Here is a 21,243-nt window from a genome sequence, read left to right as displayed (position 1 = left end):
TGGCAAAGGGTTGGGGTCAATTATTATTTTTCCTAATTTAAACATATTCTCTTTTTCTCTTCTCTTATTACATTTTTGGTATTAATGGAAACAGTGTTTTTAATGTCTAAATCTTAGGTAATGTAGGAAAGAGACTTTTCTCACATCTAGGAGCAACAAGCATGATGTCGGACAACAACAATGGTGCGTCAGTTATTTTACATCTCTATCGAAGAATCAATTGTAATTTTACTGAAAACTATTTGTTCTACATGGTTTATTCCTGCGGGAAGGATGGGAGTCACCAGGCTGTGAAACGGAAGATGTCTGTGAGGACAGAAGGGACAGTGCTACTGGTTTCTCTGAGCGTGAACTCCTTGACATCATGTATAACACATGTGACACTTCCAGCTCAGGTACACTGAATTATGGTCTGCTGAACAGAATGGGTTAAAAATAAAAACATGTTGATTAGTTTTTTATATTTTTTGGCCTCCAGGTGAGGTTTTGTCCTCAACCATCATCCAGTACCTCCAGACCATGACAGCTGAGAGTTCAGGGCAGGACAAACTGGCTGCACTGCAGCAGCGGCTGGACCCAGATGGTCAAGACCCACATGTGAGCAGAGAGACTTTCCACACCACCATGCGAGAGTGGATTTCGCATTGCAGCCAAGACAGGTGGAGTTTAATTTTGGATTGTGTTTTTCAGGCATGAATGTTCTTTAAAAAAATGTTTTTTTGCATATGTGTACAAAGGGTTTTAAACAGCCTAGATCAGGGGTGTGCACATTATTTTGGTTTGGAAGCTACTATTCAAATTACAAGACTGATGTGATCTACCTTCATAGAAAACATTAAATATATACAGTACTATATATATTAATACAGTATATGTTTGTGTACTGTAAAATTTATTTTAATTGCTCATGATCTACCAGTACTCCCTTCGCGATCTACTGGTAGATCAGGATCTACTTATTGGGCACCCCTAGTTTAGATGTTGGTATCCAAACTTTTTTGAGTTCTGAGTAAAAATAAACAAGGACCAGCTAGTCCACCTAAGATAATTAAGCTGATGATAAAAGCACTCTAACTAAATATTAGGAGGTTAATTGAGAAAATAAAAACACTTTTAGTTGATTTTCCTGGCTCTGTGATAAACTAATTTGACATAAAAACAATTAATGATTGAATCACCCTTCAGATGTTTTTGCTGTTTGTTGTTTAAATTGCATTTCTGTGTTTTAGTGCCGAAGCTGACATCAATCATGCATCTTTGCAAGAGTCATGTAAAGAGCTTGTTAATGGTACGTTGTCTTTGTTGTGTTTAGTTATATCTAGAAATGGCTAAATCATTTTTAAGCAATGCTCCAAACCTTTCCTCTCAGGGCTGGATTTCCCATGTCCTCAAAGCAAAGCTGGCTCCTCAGAAAGTCATCGGTGTTCCTGGTTTGTGCTTTCCCTCATTTAATCACAGCTTGTATTGACCTGCTGTAAGGAACACATTGTCATTCTTTACACCATGTTGTTCTGTGTTTGTGCTCAGTGATGGAAAAGACCTTTTTGCTGTCGTTGCTGAACTGAAGCACGCTCATCACAAGCTGAGTGAGCAGAACAGCAGCCTGCTGAGGACAGTGGCTCAGTGTGAAGATGTGAATCTGCAGCTCACTCTGGAGGTTACTGAACTGAGAGCCAAAGTGGCCAGGTGAGGGACAATAGATTCACATTTGAAGTTTAAATGTGTTTTATCACATTTTCGTGTAACATCAGAAGAATATTTAATGTGAAATAAAATACTTGAAACATTTAACATCCAAATCTGTGTGTCCGTCTGTTACACTGGCAGAATGTTCTGGACAGTAAATCAGTGAGTGCAATTATGAGTTTGATTAGCCAAATTGTTGTGAGAATCACTGTCAGTAATTATGAAGTCTTGAAAACAATATAATATATTTTTCTTTCTAACAGTGAATACAAGCTTAAATTTCATAGTTTATAAGAATACTTACATTGTATTTAAAGAAAACTACAAACGTACAAAATCAAATCCTTTTGACAAAGCTACTAAATAAACATCAGGAGTGGAACTCCTGTGAATTATTTTCTTTCACTTTTTCTGCAGTGCTCAGCGCTCAGCAGTGAGAGTCAGGTCCCTGACAGAGGAACTGGAGGAAACACGCTGTGCGTTTAAAGAGGCCCAGGAGAGGGCAGCTCGTTCCCAGACCAACTGCACAAAACTAGTAAATTCAACACTCACTGCTCTATATTTTGTTGGAGAATTTAGTTGTTTTTTTAATAGTGCATCTATAATAAATCAATTTTGTCTTCAGAACAATGAACTTGAATGTCTCAAGAATCAAGTCAGGAGGCTTGAAGACAAGGTAAAATAATTTTGAAATGTACTTTTGTACAATTGTTCACTTTCTTTTCACAACCTGATGTTTGCATAACAATAAGGTTTTTATGTTCATGCAGAATGAAAAACTAACCTTTGAAAGGACATGTTTTGAAGAGACCCTCAACAAATTAAAGAAAGTTAATACTGAATTAAGGGTAGGAGAAGCCAATTCTTCTTAATTAGCAAAATAAATGTCCTATAATAAAACATTTAAGTTCTAAAACTTTGATCTAAACAGGCCGAACTTCAGGCAACCACTGTGATGTTGACACTGAGAGACAGAGAAATCACAAAGGTAAATCTATCAGACCAATAGAAGAATCTCCCATTTGGTTCAGACTTTATTGTTGTTGGTTTTTTGTTTGTTTTTCTGCATAGAAAGACTGTCTTATGGATAAGATGAAGAACTCCCACATGGAGAATCACAACATGATTATGGTATGTTCTCTCATAAAGCAGAGGAAACAATCTTGTGGAAAATTTACTTGTTTGTTCAATATTTTATATAATCGAAACAAGGTGAAACCATAAAATATGATTATCAATAAAATGTGTTTTCAATGTGACAAAGGTAAATCATGCAGTCAGAAACTGACATTGTCATATTTAGTTATATATATTTTTATGTACATATCATGTTACATTCTTGCAGGACCTGCAGTCGGAGATGACAAAATTACAGGAGCATTCACACCAAGTTATTCTAAGGTAAAAATTTCACTTGATTGTCATTAGATCTCATGGTTGTTTTATAAGTTTACATTTAAGCTTAAAATTTCAGTAACATCTTTTATTATTCCCTTTCTTTCCAATGAAAAAAATGAATAGAAAATTCACTTCACTTCAAATCACATTTCATGTATTACACAGATCTGTTGCCACAAAACAGAAGGACATAAATCCATATTAGGATGAGTAAGATGTAACACTGCTGCTCACCAACAGGTATGATCAAAACCGTATTGGCCCTCAGAGTATTTATGGCAGAGATCCACTGAACCACCGCTCCCTGCAAAGTGAGATGCAAGAAATGCAGGCAAGTAGGAAACTCTCACTTTCTCTGGGTTAAAAAGTGATTGTATGTGTATTACTATGTGTGAAGTTACATTATAGTATTTGAAGACTGTATTACCTCCTGGCTTTCTGTACTTGAAGCAGCATCACAGAGCTCTGGATGACATCAGCCTCTCCTCCATCCAAGCTCACGGTGATGACATTCAGAGCATTGTCCACAGGATCAAGAACACAGACATAGCCAGGCTTTTACAGCACAAGTACCTTGAGAGGGTGAGGAGAGAATGAACCATCAACACATTATAAATATTACACACAGTAACATGTTAGGACCTAAGTGTCTCATTTGCTTGTATTTCATCTGTCACACACAGGATTCTGTGCCTGGTGAAAGACAGGACAGACCTTTTCCTTATTGCCAGCAGCAACAGGCAAGCATCAAGCAGCAGCTTGTCAATGTGTATGTGAGATTTTTACCTCCCTTTCTCCTCTTATGGTAACAGACCAGGGTTGTTTGATGTTAGTCCCTGTTCTTAGATGCTTCTTCCTTGCAATAAAATGGGTATCTGCTTTTGACTCTGAGATTTTATGGGCATCTTTGTTATGCAACCTCTGAAAGTTACTATCTGATGTGTGTAGGACTGTAACAGACGTAAGTGCAGTTTTAGTACCCCTTAGTATCTGCAGACATAACACTGTGTGAAAGACATGTTTATGAAGCTGTGGTGGTGGTTTCAGGCTGCAGGAGCTGGAGCTTCAGAAGTATGTTTGGGAGGAGAGAGCAGAAAAGGTAGAGGAGCGGTGGAGAGCCTCAGAGAAGGAGCACATCCAAAGCCAGACTGGCTCCCAGGATGCCAAGAAGGCGGCCGTGTTGAACTGGTGGAAGGCCTTGACTGTAGCACAGGTTAAGAAGAAAGTCGAAGAAACCAAGTCACTTCAGGAGCTCTCTGAGGCACAAGAAAAGCTCCAGCGGGCAGAGAGGACAATCAGTGATATGAGGGAGCAGATCAACCACCTGCAAGTCTCTCTTAGATCTGCACTGGACTGTGGCACAGAGCAGAAAAACAGCAGCAAAATTTGTTACATTGACAAAGGAACCAACACTAAGAGGGAAGACGTTCACAAATCTGTAGGGACTGAGGTGAGAGGTCAGAAGGATGCAGCGGTAATCACAGAGATCACAGGCGGCATAGCTTCACAGCAGGAGCAAACGCAGCTTCAGCTGTCAGCAGATGGACTTTTGTCAACCCTGAAGAGGATGGAGGCAATGGTCACCAAAGCTCTGGGGACTGCAGAACTGATCAGAGAGAGCGAACAGAGAGTGATCCAGGTTAAGACGAGGATGGAGACAATCACATGCCAGGTTCAGGAGGCTTTGGGTCGAACAAGCAACACTGAGGAGCAGCTGAATGTTCTGGAGGCCAGGATTACAGAAGAGTTTACATGTCAGGTATGTTGTACATTTTTGTTTACTTTGTCAAAACCACTAAGCTTAAATAAAAAAGGATTCATACATTAATTTATATTTTCACACACAATGCCTTTTCACACAATTAATTCTCTGTGAAGATGTGTGAGGTGTCCCAACTCTCATTCAACAGATGTCATCTTATGATCTGAACTAACCTTTTGTTATTTTGTGAATTCCATTCCTACTCTATCTGATTATGCTGCTGCAAGTACAAACATTTGACTGATGTCAAACTGGTACTACGGCTGCCCAAAATGTGCGGTAGTACTCAGACTGGTCTTTTGCTGTAGTGGCTGAGCTGCTTCAAGATTAAAATAGAGACACTAAGTAATGTTTTGTGACTTACAGCTTTAATCAGTGTTTGAATTGTCTCACTTTAATATAAGGACATGTATAATTGAGTTAATATTATGCAGGTGATGAAAGACTGAACTAGAAATTTGCCTAATCTGAAAAGAGAGATCCTGTTCAAAAATTACAAAATTGGTGGTTCAACAGAGCTAGCTACATCGCTTTTTGTTTGTTTTCTATAAGTGAGAGTGATGTAAATTGTAATTAAAAGAAATTAGAATTATATATAGCTGCAACTCGATTCATATTTATCTTCTTTTAACCATTTTTCAGTCAAGAAAAAAAATCATTGTGATGATGAATGTTTACAGTATATCGTATTTATTTGTATTAGATTAGAATGGCTAGTACCTTGTGATATTTTGATTTGGTAAATGGTTTACATTATTAAGGTTGCCAGAGGCAGACACTATCTCTATTAGACATTGATACTGAGACTTAAATTGAGTCTTAATGGAAGCACAATGAAGTGGGTTGGACTCTGTGTCCTGGTCTCGTCTCTGAACAGTCAGGAATGGTTTGTATAACAGTACAGGTGTAATATATGGTAGACAATGAATCAGTTTTCTTTTTCTCTCCTCTTTTAAGTACCCACGTTCTACACCGCTGGCAGACCCCAGACCAGAAGTCAAATGTTTCACAGAAGCATCAGATGTAGACTCTGTCAACGGAGAGAAACTGGAGAGTCCTCCTCCGTCTACTGTACTCCCAGAAGTCATTGAGTCTCCACAGCTTCCTGTGAATGGTATGCTGCCTGCAAAACACAAATACTGCTGCAGGGTTGCCCTGTACACTGGAGACACAGATAAGTTATGGGTAATTCCTGCCCATTGGTAGTCTCTCAGGATGTTTGAAAATAGTTTTTGAAGGATATTTCTATGTGACACAGCAGCTGGTACAGTAAAGAGGAGAAGAAATGACGCTTCCAGTGAGTGTGCTATCTGTCATTGGGGGGAATTTGGCGAGGTCAGAATAATTTTAATGTAAACACTAAGAAAGAAGTATTTTTAGCCCCAGCTGATTTCTAAATGTCAGCTTGATAATACCACATTGCTGCTTCATGAGCTTTAGACACTTGAAAATAATCAGAAGAATTGCATGAGCTTATTGTTGCATGTTTAACAGAATCCAGTCTGGCTTTGAATCATAGCTTCTTATTATAACACTGTCGAACTTGTCTCTCCACTGGCTAGAGCATTAAAAAGATGAATACATTTGTTTTCTCTTGTAAAACATCTCTACTTTTCATAGTGATAAAGCTGCTTCTTTTCATGGATCTTTTTTGTACTTAATGACTTTTCATCCCATATTTTCCAAAACTTATGTTGCTAGGTGATTTCAAATATTTATCTTCTCTCTGTGTCTAAATAAAGTTCCAAGGGGCAAAGAACAATTATTTTTTTTATTTTGTCATATGTTCATTATGTAATACAATATCTCGGTACTTACTGTGAACCAGTGGGTGGCCTTAAAAGGCCAAAACAGTTCACTGCAAATTATTGTATGTACCTATAATTTTTCAATCGTTGCATGTTTAAAGTAGTAGTTTTTGTCCAGAACTTGGACCATCCATTTATCTCTGGTCTGTAATTAGTGACCAACTTTACATTGTTTCAGAGACTTTGACAGTATCTTGATGCTCTGGTGGTGTCACAATATGACCAGCTACTTTCCTGAGTGCCCCGAAGCACACAACATAAGTACCTGCAGTCGGCCCTTTAACCCAGTAGATCAAGCATCCTGCGTGCTCCACATGGTTGCCAGGTTATTGTTGCCAATGGTTATTTAGGTGTGTTGGATGGGGAAGGGGACTTAATCACTTCCTGAACAAGAGTTACAGTTCATAATAATCAGGTGCCTTATCTGTTAGACAGAAAACTCAATTTACTTCCCCTTTTCTTGTTTTCTCTTTCCTTTTCCTCACACACTGCCACTTTGCTTTGTTGACTCCTCTCTTTTTTTTCTTTTTTCATGTTGGTCTCGTGACATTTGCATTGCACATGGTGCCTGTCAAATGCAAATCACCTGTTCTCACTGTCAGTCTCTGCTCTGGCGCCACCAGACTGCAGAGGAGCATCCAGTCGCAGCAAGGTGAGCCTCAGTTCATTTACTTCCTTCATATTGTAATATAGCTGTGCCTAGATGATAGCCTTCATGTGTTTGTGAGTCTTCTATTGCTTTATAGACATGATGGGTTTTTTTTAATGTCAAGTGGAACAGTTGTTACCAAAGTGGTTTCTGTGAAAATACTTGATTTGTAAATAAAAGACAGTTAATGATATATTTACGTCTATGCTAGGAAACAAGAAAGGTCAGCTTTCATTTGCAGATTAGTCTTTGATAAACCTTGTTGTTTATTCTGTATCACAAGTGACAGGTATGTCCAAAGCCTGGCCCTGGGACCAATTCTGGCACCTGAAAGTTTTTGTTGTCTAGCTAATATTTCTCTAATATTGTCTAACATATTTAGTTACTTCTGAGCTTTGACTACACAGTGTTTTACTAGCACACTATTGAAGATCCTTCTAAGGTAAAATGTAGATTTAACCTATAGTAGAATACTAGAAAAATTCAAAACTTGATTTAAATGTCATTCAATCTAATGTACAAACACATGAAATGCTCTGAGAAATATTTCTAAAAAGGAAAACCCTAGTTTAACAACATCACTATTTAAGATTCAAAAACAATTTATTATGCACTAAAAAGGTTGAGCAAAATGTGTGGTATTTGTGTAGAGTTATATCTTTTATGTCTTAAGTATCCCTGGAGAAGCAACCTACAAGTAATGTAAAAATTCTGGCACCTGTTAAAAATAGTTTCAACACCCCTGAGCTAAGACTAACATCCCCCTTTAATTCCAGCTGTGGGACTATAATTCAACATGAACATCAACGGTTCAATGGTGGTGCTCCCAACCATGTGACTGCTGTGTTGGTGTTTTTTTTTAAACAAATATTTCACTGATCACAGCTCTTAAATCTTTTCAAAAGCAGCACCAAGAGTGCAGCTCATTAAACATTGACAAACCCTAAGCCTGGGATGGATGTGTGGATTCCTCCGAACTCAAAAGTAAACACAGATCAGATAGATATGTTCTTTCTGACTGTCTCGGAGCCTCTCACACATACACAACTTTACATATAACAGCACATGAACCATGAAAACAGAAACAGAATCACGTATGAAACAGTAACGAATTTCTATAACTTTGAGATTGTTTGAGCGATATAAAGTTGAGTACACACACACACACACACACACACTCACACTCTACAGCGGCCTAAAGAGGCTTCCAGAGCCCTTCTCCTTAAATGGTAAAAGCTCCCAGGAGTGAAAGAAAGGCTGCTGCTGAAAAAAGACAGGGAACAGAGGGGACGGGAGAAGGAAGGAGAAGCCTTGAGGCTAGAGGAGTTTTCTGAGGAAAAGCTGAGGGTGACAGTTTGGCTGTGGGAAGTCAGAGGCACCGGGCTGGAGTGTGTCTGTCTCTCTTCAGCAGTGGACACAGGTAATGTACATGCTCTCTGTAGACTGGGGACAGGTTTGAAGGGTGGGCTTGGTGCGGCAGTGGTAGTTTGTCATGGTTGCCGGTGAATATATGAAAACAGCAGCAGCAGAGAATTTTAGCTTCAGGACTAGTTTCAATGTGCTATCAATGTGCTTTTCTTTATTGTTATCATTGGAATATTTTTTGTAGCTGCAACAGTTAGTTACTATGACCTGGTGTTCTTCCTGTACCGTCATCACTGTTTGATCATATGATAGACAGCGTGTATTTAAATGTGTGTGTAAAGATATAAAGTTTAATCTATGAATCTCTTCCTACACGTCCCCTGACTTTGCATCTCTGTATATGCATTTCTTTAGCCTTCTGTTACTTCCTCTGTCATGTTATCTCAGATTGTGGCTTCATAGCAACCACTTCCTCTGTTGGCCCTGTACTCAAGTGGTTCACAACCAAATTTTAAACAAATCTGGCATGAGGGAACAGGCTTATGTAACGGAGGGGAGGGAGTAGTGTCCTCACCCCCTCGTCTTCTGGTCATGAGAGAGGTAACAATGTCTGGTTGTATTGAGGACAGTCCTGACTCTGATGGACAAAAGACACTCTTGTCCGTCTCTACTCTTTCCATCATAAAAAACCAACAAACATCAGATTTCTGCCCTCATGCAGTTGTGCTTCAGAAGATTGATGAACTCTGGCATGTTCACAGGAAATAATCCTAGTGATTCAATTAGTTAATAATGTTTATAATAATGAGTCATGACATTTGCCAGGAAAACACTCTGCACAGGCTGAGTCTTCCACTGTGCAGGTAGAAATCTTTGTTTAAAGGAAATAATCAAGAGGTCGTGTTTTTTTTGCCTCTGCAGAGTAAACAGTGAGTCATTTCTTTATTGCATGTTGGGAGCGAGTATTTATTTTAAGCTAAGATTTGACTTGTTCTGAAAAATCTCGATTGTAAATTAGTAAAAGACAAAAGTATTATACAACTGCACACAGCGGCCAGGTCCTTTTACCAGTATTTATACAATGCAACATGCTGCGTGCTTGCAAAAAAGTCCTGCCTTAATTATTATAACAATTATTCAGAACTGTGTGATTGTTTTCTGCCTCACAGAATCTTTGAATTGAACAGAACAAACTTGCAGCTGTACAAACAAAAGGATGTTGATTAACGAGTTGCATTGGATCGTCCGCAGTACAAATCACAAACGATATGTTAAGTCAGTCACGAAGAAGGCAGGTGGTGTTTACCAAAGCAGCTTTAAACTTCAAGAACAAAATATTCACCATGACTTACTCTTATTATGCAAGCTGACCTCTTTCTCTTTCAAATGACAATAAGCAGAACTTTCAACAGTGTTCAGTGTTATATTGTGTTAAGGAAGCAGAAGTCACTTTAACCTTTGGATAACAGTTTTTCTTTAGTCAGGAAAGATCAGCAGATCAGTTCTCTGGACGGTTGTTAAACAATCCACTTCCTCCCCAGAGAGGAGAGTTTTGTCCTCTTACATTCCCAAGAACTCGTCATGACACTGAACAGTATCAGTTTGTTCACTGTAAAATACAAGAACACTTTGTATCAGGTAACACAACATGTTGAAGTTTGATCTAAGTCTATTTGGATACCATTTAAAATTATCCTTTTTAGAACTTTTTGATTTATTCTTGTATATTAGTTGGTACCCCAGTACATAGTCAAGGCCTGAACAGGGACATGTACAATTCATGCTATAAATATACATTAAATACTGGTTAATGCCTAACATGTGTTATGTAATAACACGATGCTAACGCATCCATTGGCTGATTCAGTGCTGCGTGAGAGTGATAACAAACGCTGCTTGTAAAGCCACAGACTCACCTGCACTTGTCATGAATACGTAAATGTAAATCTATTTTTGTTCTGATTAAAGGGAAGCAGGTTGGCACCTCATTAGCTTCACAAGAACAAAAACACCTCACACTGAAAGTAGACTATACACAGTGTTTCAGCACTGAGCTCCTACTAGACTATAAATCTGCTCTACATTAATCCGTTTTGTCGTTGGTTACCACAGACACAGACTCTCAGATCAAACATAATAGCAGGCAGCAACTGCAGGATTCCTTGCAGAAATTAAATCAAATCCTAAGTTAAATACAGTGGACACTTTAAAAGCTTTTTTTACTTTAAAGCTTGAGAGGCGTGTAATTGTGCTAATTTCATAAGAATTCCAATGCATATTTTAGGTACATGGATGGATGTACTTGATTCATCCCATAATAGAAAATTCAATGTCAAAGCTGCATGCTGCAGTTAAAGGACACTTTAGATTTGCAAAACTGACAGGGACCAAGTGCAATTATAATACGGTATATGTATATATTTAAATGTGTGAATGTGCATTTTTAGGTGACATCTGGAGCTCAGCCTCAGTCCATCTTTAGGTTTTATTCACATCGTCAGTCAATGTAGTTTGTTCTTAACAGGAAAATCTCTTTATTCCCTAAGGCTTTTCCTTCACTTTAAGGATTAGTGGGATAAATTTCATACTCATGCTTCTAATCATTAGAGCCACTAAAATATTTTCTTTATTAAAACATTTGTTGCAGTAAATGTGGCAGGATTTTGGAAACAACTTCCTCCCAGTTGTTTTGACAGTTTCTGTTACAAACCGTCAGCTGTTAAAGTGACAGAAGGCTACACAAGTGACTCGGCCATCAGGAGATATTTATTTGCCTTAAGAAGTGTCTTTTAGTTAATGATAGAGTAATTAAAGTGTAATTGTCTTTCAAAGCCCCCAAAAACTGAAACTTGTTTAAATGTTTACATTGTAGCAGGCATTCTTCGTGCAGTCAAAAAAAGGATTGTTTAAGTGTTCTCATGGTTTTATTATTTGTCAGAAATTTGCACAAATTACTGTCATAACATAAAAGTGCATTAAGTTCTCTTATGGCGGAACAATCTAGTGCTGATGTCAAACAGCATATTTCTCTCTTTCTCTTACTCATCAACCTATTTTGAATTTGTTGGTACCAAGTTTTGTAAGCCGCAGATTAAATCTGAGGTCTTTTCTTAAGAAAATATGTTTTGTGCCTTTATGGATTGGATCTGTAAAGACACTGGGGTCTGAGGCTCGAACAGACTTCCGGTTTGAAATCAGAGCATTATTTAAAATATTTACTATTATGATCAATGCTACACGGAGAAAGGAGGCATGAAAGCTTGTAATTATTTTAGACATTTTCTCATGGTCATTAATAATTGCATCTGCACTGCAGTTTATGTCAGCAACTTTTTTAGAATTGTCTCTGTACTGACACTTTTTTTTTGTCTCCATTTGTTTGTTATCCCTCAGCTCCAGGAAGAGGAGACGCACATACTCCAGGATACTCCTTCACAGCCAACAGACGATAACCCTGTTTGTGTTGGGAAACCATTTATTTTCCCCCACACACGCTCTCGACCCCCTCTGTTGCCATCCATGCCCACATTGCCAGAGGAGGAGGAGGACTCTCCTGAGGAAATGGACAGCTCCTCCAGTTCTCCAACAACAGTGAGTACAAAAGCTGATGTGGTTTGGAATGAAAAAAGTCATCACAGGCAGATAATGGTACAGAATAAATCATATATACATAACAAGCACGAGTTGGAAATCAGGGAATTGTAGTGGGCCTGTCGTTTGGTTCACTCTGTGTTGTGTGCTGTATAGAATGTTTCTATCCACATCAGAGCTAAAGGATATTTTCAGAGCTGAAGGTAAAGGTAAACTTAATTCTACTAGAAAAAACAACTGTTCATAATTAGATTTTAAAAAAATAATCAGACTCCAACAACCCTGTGGCAAAATACCTAAATGTTAAAATTAGCAAGGAAACTATGGGAATGTTTGTGAAAGTTATTCATAGATAATCTTGCTAAACCTCAGTAGAGCGAGTGTAATTTTCTCTTTACTTCAAAGAAACATTTTACTACGAATAGTGTTTCTGAGTTCAGTAGAGCGAGTGTAATTTTCTCTTCAAAGAAACATTTTACTACGAATAAATATTTTAGGGATGCACCAAAACCAATACTTCTATCACTGTCAACTTGATACTTCATTTTAATATTTGCGCTCGACCTCAGAAACATGTTCCGATACAGTGATTCAATATGATAGATACGATAGAGTGTTGTACATTTCCCTGCTTCACTTCAGTGACTCACTGTTCTCATGGGTTTATTTGGGGACGGTCAATGATGTCAGCGGTTTGAAGGAAGTTCATCGTCTGGTACAAAGACAGTTACCCTTACTGTAAGATATATTCTGTTACAATACCAACAATTTAATAAAATACCTGAAAACGCACCTTCACTACTAAACACCTAAAGCAGTGATCATTAATTGGTGGCCCAGATCTGGCCCACTGAACAGTCCAATCCAGCCTGTGTCTGGGTTCCAAACTAAATAATTACATTTTTGACAAAATCTGATTTTTAGTTCATTTATTTGAGTGTCTGGCCCTCTAAGGTGTCTGTCCAAAAAAATTCTAGCCCTCTGACAAATATAGTTGGTGACCCCTGACCTAAAGTGTCTGGTCAGTTTTATAGCACAAAAGATAAAAGAGGCATTTCAACATCACAAAGTTATTATTTGATATATTTTACCATCATGGGTGTTCAATTAAAACTGTTCAGTACTTCAGCATTGTTTTGTCAAAAATGGTATCAGAAAAATCATAATCATTATATATTTATGATTATATCTTACTGCATATTATAAATGCAGGTGTAAATGAAGTAGTAAAATGTAGTTAATATTATAAATTAAGCAGAGTGGTACTAGATCAGCTTTAAAAAATCTCATTGTTTACTGAGTATGATGCATCCTTATTCGAAGCAGTTTCGAGGCGGTGCTTTGTTATTGTGAATGTTATATATTATTATATTATTATTGTAAATGTTCTTAAAACAGTTTTTACTTCTATCCTCTTTTTTACAGCCTGCCATTCATCAAAGCATTCACCTGGTGCTCCTTATATTTTTACCCACAGGTGCTCATTATAACCCAACACAGTTTGAGGAAAAAGTACTTGTGCCTTTATGGTGTCTCACTGGTGCTGCTGCATCTTAGAGATATAATAAAGAACAGGAACCATGAGGACATGAAAGTTTCGTTTGTTCTTTTTTACCGTGTCCGTGCACACCATTTGTTAGGCACTACTTTACCCACTACCCAGTACCTTTATGTTAATTTTATCCTTAACAATCCTGTTCCGTGTTTCTTATCCATTTCCACAGTCTGCACCTTGTGAAAACCGAGCCATGATGATGGCAGCCCCAACCATCGTGTACCCACAGCAGGCAACTGTGGTTCAGCCAGATGAGCATCCTCTGGAGAAGGCCAGGTCACTCATCCATTTTCAGTTCATCTTGTTCTTCAGAGATGAGTAAAAACAATGTTATTGAAACTTTACAGTGTCTTGTCTCAGGCCTCACAGTCCCAGAACGAGACTGGCCAGATCCTCATCTTCAGGACCCATTACCACCGTTGGTAAGAAAGCACTTCACACAAACCCACTCACTCACACACGCACAGTTTAGTGTCAACACAATGTAAGCAATGTTTATAAAATCTAAATAGCAAATCTATTCAGGAACCATAGTGTTGAGCAACATTGATCAACAATAGTTGCCAAGTCATTAACTAAATCTTCCTATATTTAACTTATTCTTACAGCCTTGCATTTGAAAGTTGAATTATATTCTAATTAAATACCATGGAGACGCAAACTACATTTCATTAATCTACTCCCATATCCTTTTCATACTACAAATATTCCAAAAACATTTATTTAAATAAATGTTTTAGGCCCCATTACCAGATATGAAAACAAGGTTTTTTGGACAAAAAGTGTGAGTCACTGAGACAAATATATGGGACTACATGTATAAAGGGCAGGGGTCCCCAAACCGTGGTCTGCGGCCCATTACCAGGTCGTGGGTCATTTGGCACCATGTTGCAGCAGGCCCCAGTGAAATAAGTGTTTTCTCCATCAGACAGCACAGGGAACGTGATTGACCTGGTGAAAGATCCGATTCCAGAAGTGCAGCTCTCTGAGGAGGATCGACTAAAGAACCTGGATCTGCTCGAACAGGCCAAAAGGGTCAGCGACCGATTCCTGACAAGACGAGGACGTCGCTCAAGCAGCAGCCTCACGGAGTCACCCACAGGTCAAACACAGTCATGAGCTGTCATTGGTGGATAATTACTTTTCTGTGACTTTTTTGACATGTTAGATGCATTGCCTGTATATATTTATGATTTTTATGTTTATCAGTTTAAAAGTTTAAAATGCAGTGAACCTCGTTGTTATTTCCTCAGGTCTCTCGCCGCCTACAACCCCGTCATCCTCACCCAATTCATCTAGAAGCAGCTCTGTAACCGTGGCTCCACAATCTGGTATGTGACCCCTACGTAAAACAACCTTTCTGAACTAAAGTGCCGAAGTGCACTTATTGATTACTTGATTGGTTACCATGATCATACTTATCGTTATTGTTGTTGTTATCACTGATGTGCTCTGTATTAAAACTTTTTTACTGGACATTGTTAGATTTTTTTTTTCTTTTTTTTTTACAGGATCCTCAGATGCAACAGCTGCCAGTTTCAAGTTTGTTGGTCAGGTAAAAAAAAATGCCATGATTAAAAAGAACTTGTATGTTTAGTGTGATATCATGACATCTTCATTTGTATTGAATGAGCACAGGAGAACATTTTGTTCTTTCTTGATTTCTTGTAGCATCTGGAAGTTCCCTCATTGAAACAACAGCCTGCAATGACGACAGATCAGGAGGTGAGATTCAAAGATGAAATATTTATTATTATACTGATTTGTTTGTGTATGTGCGTCGAGTAATAAATTCAATTTAATGTGATTTTACTTCTGGCAATTCCAGCAGGTGAAGAGTTTCACTGACGTTAATGACCTCAGCAGTGAATTTTGTAAATAATACACTGGCAACTGTGGATCATGGATCATGTTTTATGTTATTGGCCCTCATGTGTCTGACTTTAGGACAGACTCCTCGTGGAAAGGAAATCCACTGATAAAAGGAAAGTTTCCTCTGGGACTCTAACTCCTCGCTTTGCTGTTCAGAAGGAGAACTGTGATCCCGCTGCACCCAGGAGTCCTCCAGCTGGGAACATAGCAGAGGAGGGAGCCGGCACGAGCCCGTTCTCCAACCAGGCCCCGGCCACCGGAGTGGCTAAGCCCGTCCCACGACCACCCACTCAACAAGCCCCCTGTACAGCAGAGATTAAGACAATTGGGGCCTTCCCCCCTCTAATGAGAGCAGTATCCTGGGATGCCGTAGGTGGCACAAATTCAAGAAGTGGAGCTCCAAGTTTCCCTCCTACTGCTGAGGACACTTTCTCAGATAAGCCCAGGGATGTCTTTAAGTCTTCTGGGTATAAAGATGTTCCTGCCCAGCCTGCGGCTGTACAGAAACTTTCCAAACTCAGAGAAGTAAAGAAACCATTTAAAAATAGTGCTTTAAAACAGGGGTCTCAAACTAATATGAGCTGGGGGCCAGTGTTAGACCTGCCATCCCGTTGAAGGGTTAAAAACTAACATCAGGGGATCAGATTATGTTATACTGACATCTAGTTGTCAGACGTATGTGGGTGGATCACAGGCCAGGAGTTTGAGACCCCTGCTTAAAAGTCACTACTCCCTCAAAACTCTTGTTATAAAATATGAAGCATTCTTTAATTTTGGTTAATGTTGTGTGTACAGGAGCACAAGCTGATGCGTAACCAAAGCATGGCAGGATCCAAGTTAGCAGACCTGAGTGAAGCTTCGGAACAGGAAAAAGGTAACAGTCATCACATGACCTCTTGTCCGAGAACTGCATTTAGTATTTTCAACGGTACGCCCAGGAGTGCTGCCCAGGGTGTTCACTTCCTCAATCTCAAGAAAAATATGTTCTTTTCAAAAATGGTGATGACTGTGAGAATGATCTGTTCTTGTGGACTTTTTTCCAATTGTGTCATTATCTACTGCGTATGTAGTGAAGAGGAAAAGCAAGAAAAATCTGTTTTCACTTTTTATCAGCAGGTGGCATAGTTGGTAAAGATTATGACCTAAAGGTAGTGTGATGAAAATATTGTTTAATCCCCATTTCCAAAAATATGGTAATTAAAAACTTAAAGGAGTGTGTTTATGAAGCAGAACCTTTTCATTATTTTTAATCACAAACTAAATTAGCTGCAACACATTGCAAAAATGTGAACAGAAGCCAGTTTATTATTTGTCACATTTCCTTTTCCTTTAATTACCGTACATTTTAATATTTTAGGAACAGATGATGAAATTCATTGCAGTCTGAATTTCACCTCTGCCCTGAGTCTGTTCTCATGTTGCAGATACTTTTATATTCACTTCTTCTGTGTAATTCACATAACTTACTTGTGTGTATACAGTATATGTACTTTTATTATTCTGATTTTTATATATGTATGAAATTGAATATTACGATTATCTGCAGGTCCTATGCTCAGTCCAACCTCAGTCAGTGCAGAGGCCAAGGAAAGGTCAGATGCAATGCCCAACATTTCTGATGTGATGCTGAGAAAACTAAAACTACATCGAGGTCTGCCGGGCTGGTGTGTAACAAACACACTGCTCCTAAGCCTAACTTTAAATCTTATATTATAAATACACATGTTCTGTTCACCATCACGTTGACTGCTGATCTTGTCTTTCTTTATTCCAGTGCACCTCCACTGACTGAAAAAGAGGTTGAGGTTAGTATCTGATATGTACAAGTACCTACTGTTTTTTTGTTTTTGTTTTTTTTTTCATTTTTATTTATCTGGGTGTGGTCACAGAAAGCATTCCATTGGTACCGGTGGTGATATGTTTTTATTTATTACATATAACACACTCATTGTTGTTTTTGCTCATTTCCATCTTCAGTTTGATTCCAAGTATTAGTGAGAATGAGAGAGTTACAATAAAACCTGTCATCAAGGTGACAGCGAAGGGTAATCTGTTTACTTTGAGCAAACACTTTTCCTCAAACACCAGATACATACAGATGTATTGTTCCATACACTGCAGCGCTGTGTTTATAATGAGCTGCTTTGTTACCAAAGTAGTCAATTACAAATTGGCTGCCTGAATGTGCCACTGTTCTGTAAACAGGAAGGAGGTTTTCTTTTCCCAATCTGACCAGAGAGATTTGAGAGTAATTTCCTGTGCAAGAATTAGTGACGTTGGTCAAGCTGAGGCTGTGGCCTCCGTCGCTGCTCCCCTGGGGTTATGTCTGACAGTCAGAGGTCATATATTTCCTCTCAGCTGCAGCCTGTGTATGTTGGAAAACTCTGCAGACTGACTTTGATCAACACAACAAAACATAAAAAGTTCCCCGGGCTCTTCTCAGGGCTGCTCGTTTCTCCCTCACATGTTGATGCAGGAGTTCAGAGTTGTCTCACCATGTGGAGACAGTACTTGGGGATTTACTGTAAGACATGTTGGCTATAAGATGATTGAAGTGTTTTAATTTGATTTTTTCTTTTTTGCATTTACTGTGATTGGTCCTGTTGAAACATGTAGCTGAATTTTCATTTTTCATTTTTTATTTCTGACTGATGTGGGAGGAGATTGGTTGATTGGCATCGACAGACATCGAAGGAGATTGGTTGATTGGCATCGACAGAGGATCATTTCCCTCTGATTTATTCTCCTCTGTCGTTGTGTGGTCACCAGCAGCTGGTTATTAGTGTTTAGTGTGTTTTCTAATGTCCCATTCAGAGTGTTATATTGCACTTGCCTTCTCCCCACAGAACGCATTTGTGCAGCTCTCACTGGCTTTCCGTAACGACAACTACACTTTGGAGACAAGGATGAAACAGGCAGAGAGGGAGAGGAACCTGACCGAGGAAGACACAGAGAAAGAACTAGAGGAGTTCAAAAGAGCCATGAAGGTCAGTCCATGAAAAACAACAGCTGATATTAAAACAACTCGCCACAAAGTCCCTCTGCTTCTGAGATTTACCATCGTGCACTGTTTCCCTGGAAGTAAATGTTTATCTTGTCTGAGTACAGATGTCCAATCCCAGGTATGAGAGCGCCAGAGCTGCTTTCCTGAGAGAGCTGTAACTAATTTGTGTTGTTGTGTTTCCTGCAGATGACTGCGCCGCAGTGGCAGAACCTGGAGCAGCGTGAAGCTTATCAGCGGCTGGTAGAGACAGTGACTGTACTGAAACGTCTGGCCACACGGCTGTCCAGCCGAGCGGAGATAGTGGGAGCAGTCCGCCAGGTGCAATAAGACACGTGCATGCAGAGAAGATTAGAGACAATCGCAGGGATACAGTTTAGGTTCAAAAATACATTTTTCACACGCATATGTGAAGATGCCTAAATAGCTGAGAGGCAATTTGTTGTTTTTGAAAGTATTTTATATGATATATTATATTCACTGTCTCCAGAAGTCCTTTCATATCTAATGATAGAACATTAATTATAAAGACACAGTTTTACAGCCTTATCTTCAGTTTATATAACTTTGTCAAAACTGTCCTTCAACTTCAAAATATTTCTCTGCCTTTGAAACTGAAGTCATTTTTAAGTGTCTCTTTCAATCTTGCAACAGGAGAAACGGATGAACAAGGCCACTGAGGTCATGATGCAATATGTTGAAAACTTGAAGAGAACCTATGAGAAAGACCACGCTGAGCTGACGGAGTTTAAGAAGTTGGCCAACCAGAATTCAAATCGATGTTATGGAGGGTCTGGAGAAACAGGAGGTAAGACTTCCATATTTATCCAGGCAGATTATTATAATAAGAACACTAGGATTTGGCCATAGTGCCACTCTATTTTACCTCTATCTAGGATTTTTAACTGCTACTCTGCATTAATATACTGTGTTCTACTGTGTACTTTTTACTGTCTGTTTTTGTAGAGGATGGAGTTCCACGGTCTTCTAGATCAATGTCTGTCACCTTGGGAAAAGTAAGCTCTGTTTTCTCCCTGCACTTTTTAATGACGTGGTCAAATTACTGAGAAAACTCTAAAGTGAAGAAGTTCCATCATGGTCTGGTGACCTGTCCCCTTAAAAACATGTACAAAGCATGTAAAGTTTAAAAAATGAATACCAACAAATAAAGTTATTTAAAAGTCCAAACGTCCACCAAGGTTGACCAGTTAACCACAAATTATTTTATTCCACATTCCTGTTTTGAACATATCAAAAGAACTACAACCAGTGTTCATCACTACACCCACGTATACACTGCTACAAACCACATATTTGAACTAGTGCCACCATGAAAGTACATTCATGACTCCTGTTGAAAAACCTGTCTTTCATTTCTTTCATTTTCTGTCCTCTCTGTCCTCTCTCAGGCTCTGCCCCGGCGCAGGGTGAGTGTAGCAGTGGTGCCCAAGTTTAACCTGCTTAACATCCCAGGTCAAACACCAGCCACAGCAGGTTCAGGTCCCAGCACTCCCTCGGGGCCCAACATGGGACCAGCCACTGGTGCTGCTGCTGCTCTTCCTGTTCTGGTAGGTCTTCCTGTTCTGTTGGGAAATGACATGTAGGGATTCTCTCTCTGTGGTTGCTGCAGATATCACCCACGTAGGTTAGTTTGTCTCTGAGCATTAGTTCAATTACACATGATTAATCGTTCACTATTCTTTACATTCAGAATTAACCCTTAACTGTCACTAAGAGTTATATTTCCTTAAAGATGAAGTATAACAGAATTAAAAATATATAAAGTGAGCACAAAGCAGATAAAGACTAAACGGAGTTTACACTTTAAATTAATCTATTATTTTCCATATAGGGTGAAGTCAGTGATGTCAAAGCCAGAGCTCCCACAGATGGAACACAACCAGCAGCAGAAAGGTGAGTGTTTCTTTCTCATGAACACGTAAACACACAGACACCATATGAACAGCGTGTTCACATACCACTGCCCCCGTCACAAGGCCACACCATAGATTTTCAAACAATAGGCCAAGAAAAGCCCAGCAGCTCTAATCGACCTTATCAAAAAGTACATTCTGCTGCAGTGGGACCTGCGACCTGTTTGTGTGACCTTCAGGATGTGCTTTACCACGCAGACAGAAAGGACCAATGTGTCAAACATAACCCCAAAGCATAAAATAATAATCACACCCCACTGTGGATGGATGTGCTATTCTGGATCACAATCTAAACATTTGTGCAAGACTTTGACAAAGTCCAGACTCTGCTTCCTGTGATGCCCTGGTTATAGAGTGTGACTGAAGTGAAGCTCTGAAGGGTTTGGATGCACTGAGATGAGACAGAACAGCAATAACAGATGTGTAAAGTTCCACTTCTCTCTCTCCCGTGTTTGTATTCCTCATTACCTCTGTGATGGTGCCTACAAAATGCAGTGTAGAAAATCTGCTGAGGCTGCAGTTAGTTTAACGTAGGATGAGTTCACGCTGCTGTTGGGATGGAACTAAACTGTACACTCATATCATTTTTAAACCTCCTGCTGTGACCGGTCCAAGCCTGACT

The 21,243-nt window shown here is 39.1% G+C and overlaps 2 protein-coding genes across 4 annotated transcripts in view; both read left to right on the top strand.

Moving 5' to 3' along the window:
* Positions 1–1,249: 1,249 nt before the first annotated feature.
* LOC112486534 (chromosome partition protein Smc-like) lies at positions 1,250–3,468 on the top strand. The gene is made up of 10 exons (XM_025053550.1): positions 1,250–1,288; positions 1,370–1,434; positions 1,528–1,686; positions 2,104–2,221; positions 2,312–2,362; positions 2,457–2,534; positions 2,618–2,674; positions 2,758–2,817; positions 3,032–3,087; positions 3,325–3,468. Exons 1-10 carry the CDS (start codon positions 1,250–1,252, stop codon positions 3,446–3,448), a joined length of 807 nt encoding a protein of 268 aa, XP_024909318.1. The 3' UTR covers positions 3,449–3,468.
* Positions 3,469–3,666: 198 nt separating this feature from the next.
* mrvi1 (murine retrovirus integration site 1 homolog) overlaps positions 3,667–21,243 on the top strand; it is a 21,323-nt gene continuing 3,746 nt past the window's right edge. Inside the window, exons 1-21 of one of the 3 annotated variants that reach the window (XM_025053553.1) lie at positions 3,667–3,853; positions 4,132–4,843; positions 5,804–5,960; positions 7,257–7,306; positions 12,062–12,259; positions 13,984–14,090; positions 14,175–14,236; positions 14,743–14,916; positions 15,068–15,145; positions 15,326–15,369; positions 15,486–15,539; positions 15,762–16,211; positions 16,482–16,560; positions 17,233–17,350; positions 17,461–17,491; positions 18,533–18,673; positions 18,877–19,008; positions 19,342–19,495; positions 19,654–19,703; positions 20,097–20,255; positions 20,540–20,599. In XM_025053553.1, the coding sequence (XP_024909321.1) occupies positions 3,678–3,853; positions 4,132–4,843; positions 5,804–5,960; positions 7,257–7,306; positions 12,062–12,259; positions 13,984–14,090; positions 14,175–14,236; positions 14,743–14,916; positions 15,068–15,145; positions 15,326–15,369; positions 15,486–15,539; positions 15,762–16,211; positions 16,482–16,560; positions 17,233–17,350; positions 17,461–17,491; positions 18,533–18,673; positions 18,877–19,008; positions 19,342–19,495; positions 19,654–19,703; positions 20,097–20,255; positions 20,540–20,599 (3,186 nt within the window). In that variant the 5' untranslated portion in view covers positions 3,667–3,677. Of the gene's footprint in view, positions 3,854–4,131; positions 4,844–5,803; positions 5,961–7,256; positions 7,307–12,061; positions 12,260–13,983; positions 14,091–14,174; positions 14,237–14,742; positions 14,917–15,067; positions 15,146–15,325; positions 15,370–15,485; positions 15,540–15,761; positions 16,212–16,481; positions 16,561–17,232; positions 17,351–17,460; positions 17,492–18,532; positions 18,674–18,876; positions 19,009–19,341; positions 19,496–19,653; positions 19,704–20,096; positions 20,256–20,539; positions 21,225–21,243 lie in introns of those variants that run through there. The other 2 variants (XM_025053551.1, XM_025053552.1) reach the window with 2 other exon arrangements.

The sequence above is a fragment of the Cynoglossus semilaevis genome, unplaced genomic scaffold (genome assembly GCF_000523025.1).
Source record: "Cynoglossus semilaevis isolate Cse_v1.0 unplaced genomic scaffold, Cse_v1.0 scaffold1102, whole genome shotgun sequence".
NCBI lineage: Eukaryota > Metazoa > Chordata > Actinopteri > Pleuronectiformes > Cynoglossidae > Cynoglossus > Cynoglossus semilaevis.
Note: the sequence above shows the minus strand (reverse complement) of the source record. Positions and strands in the feature narration are given on the sequence as shown.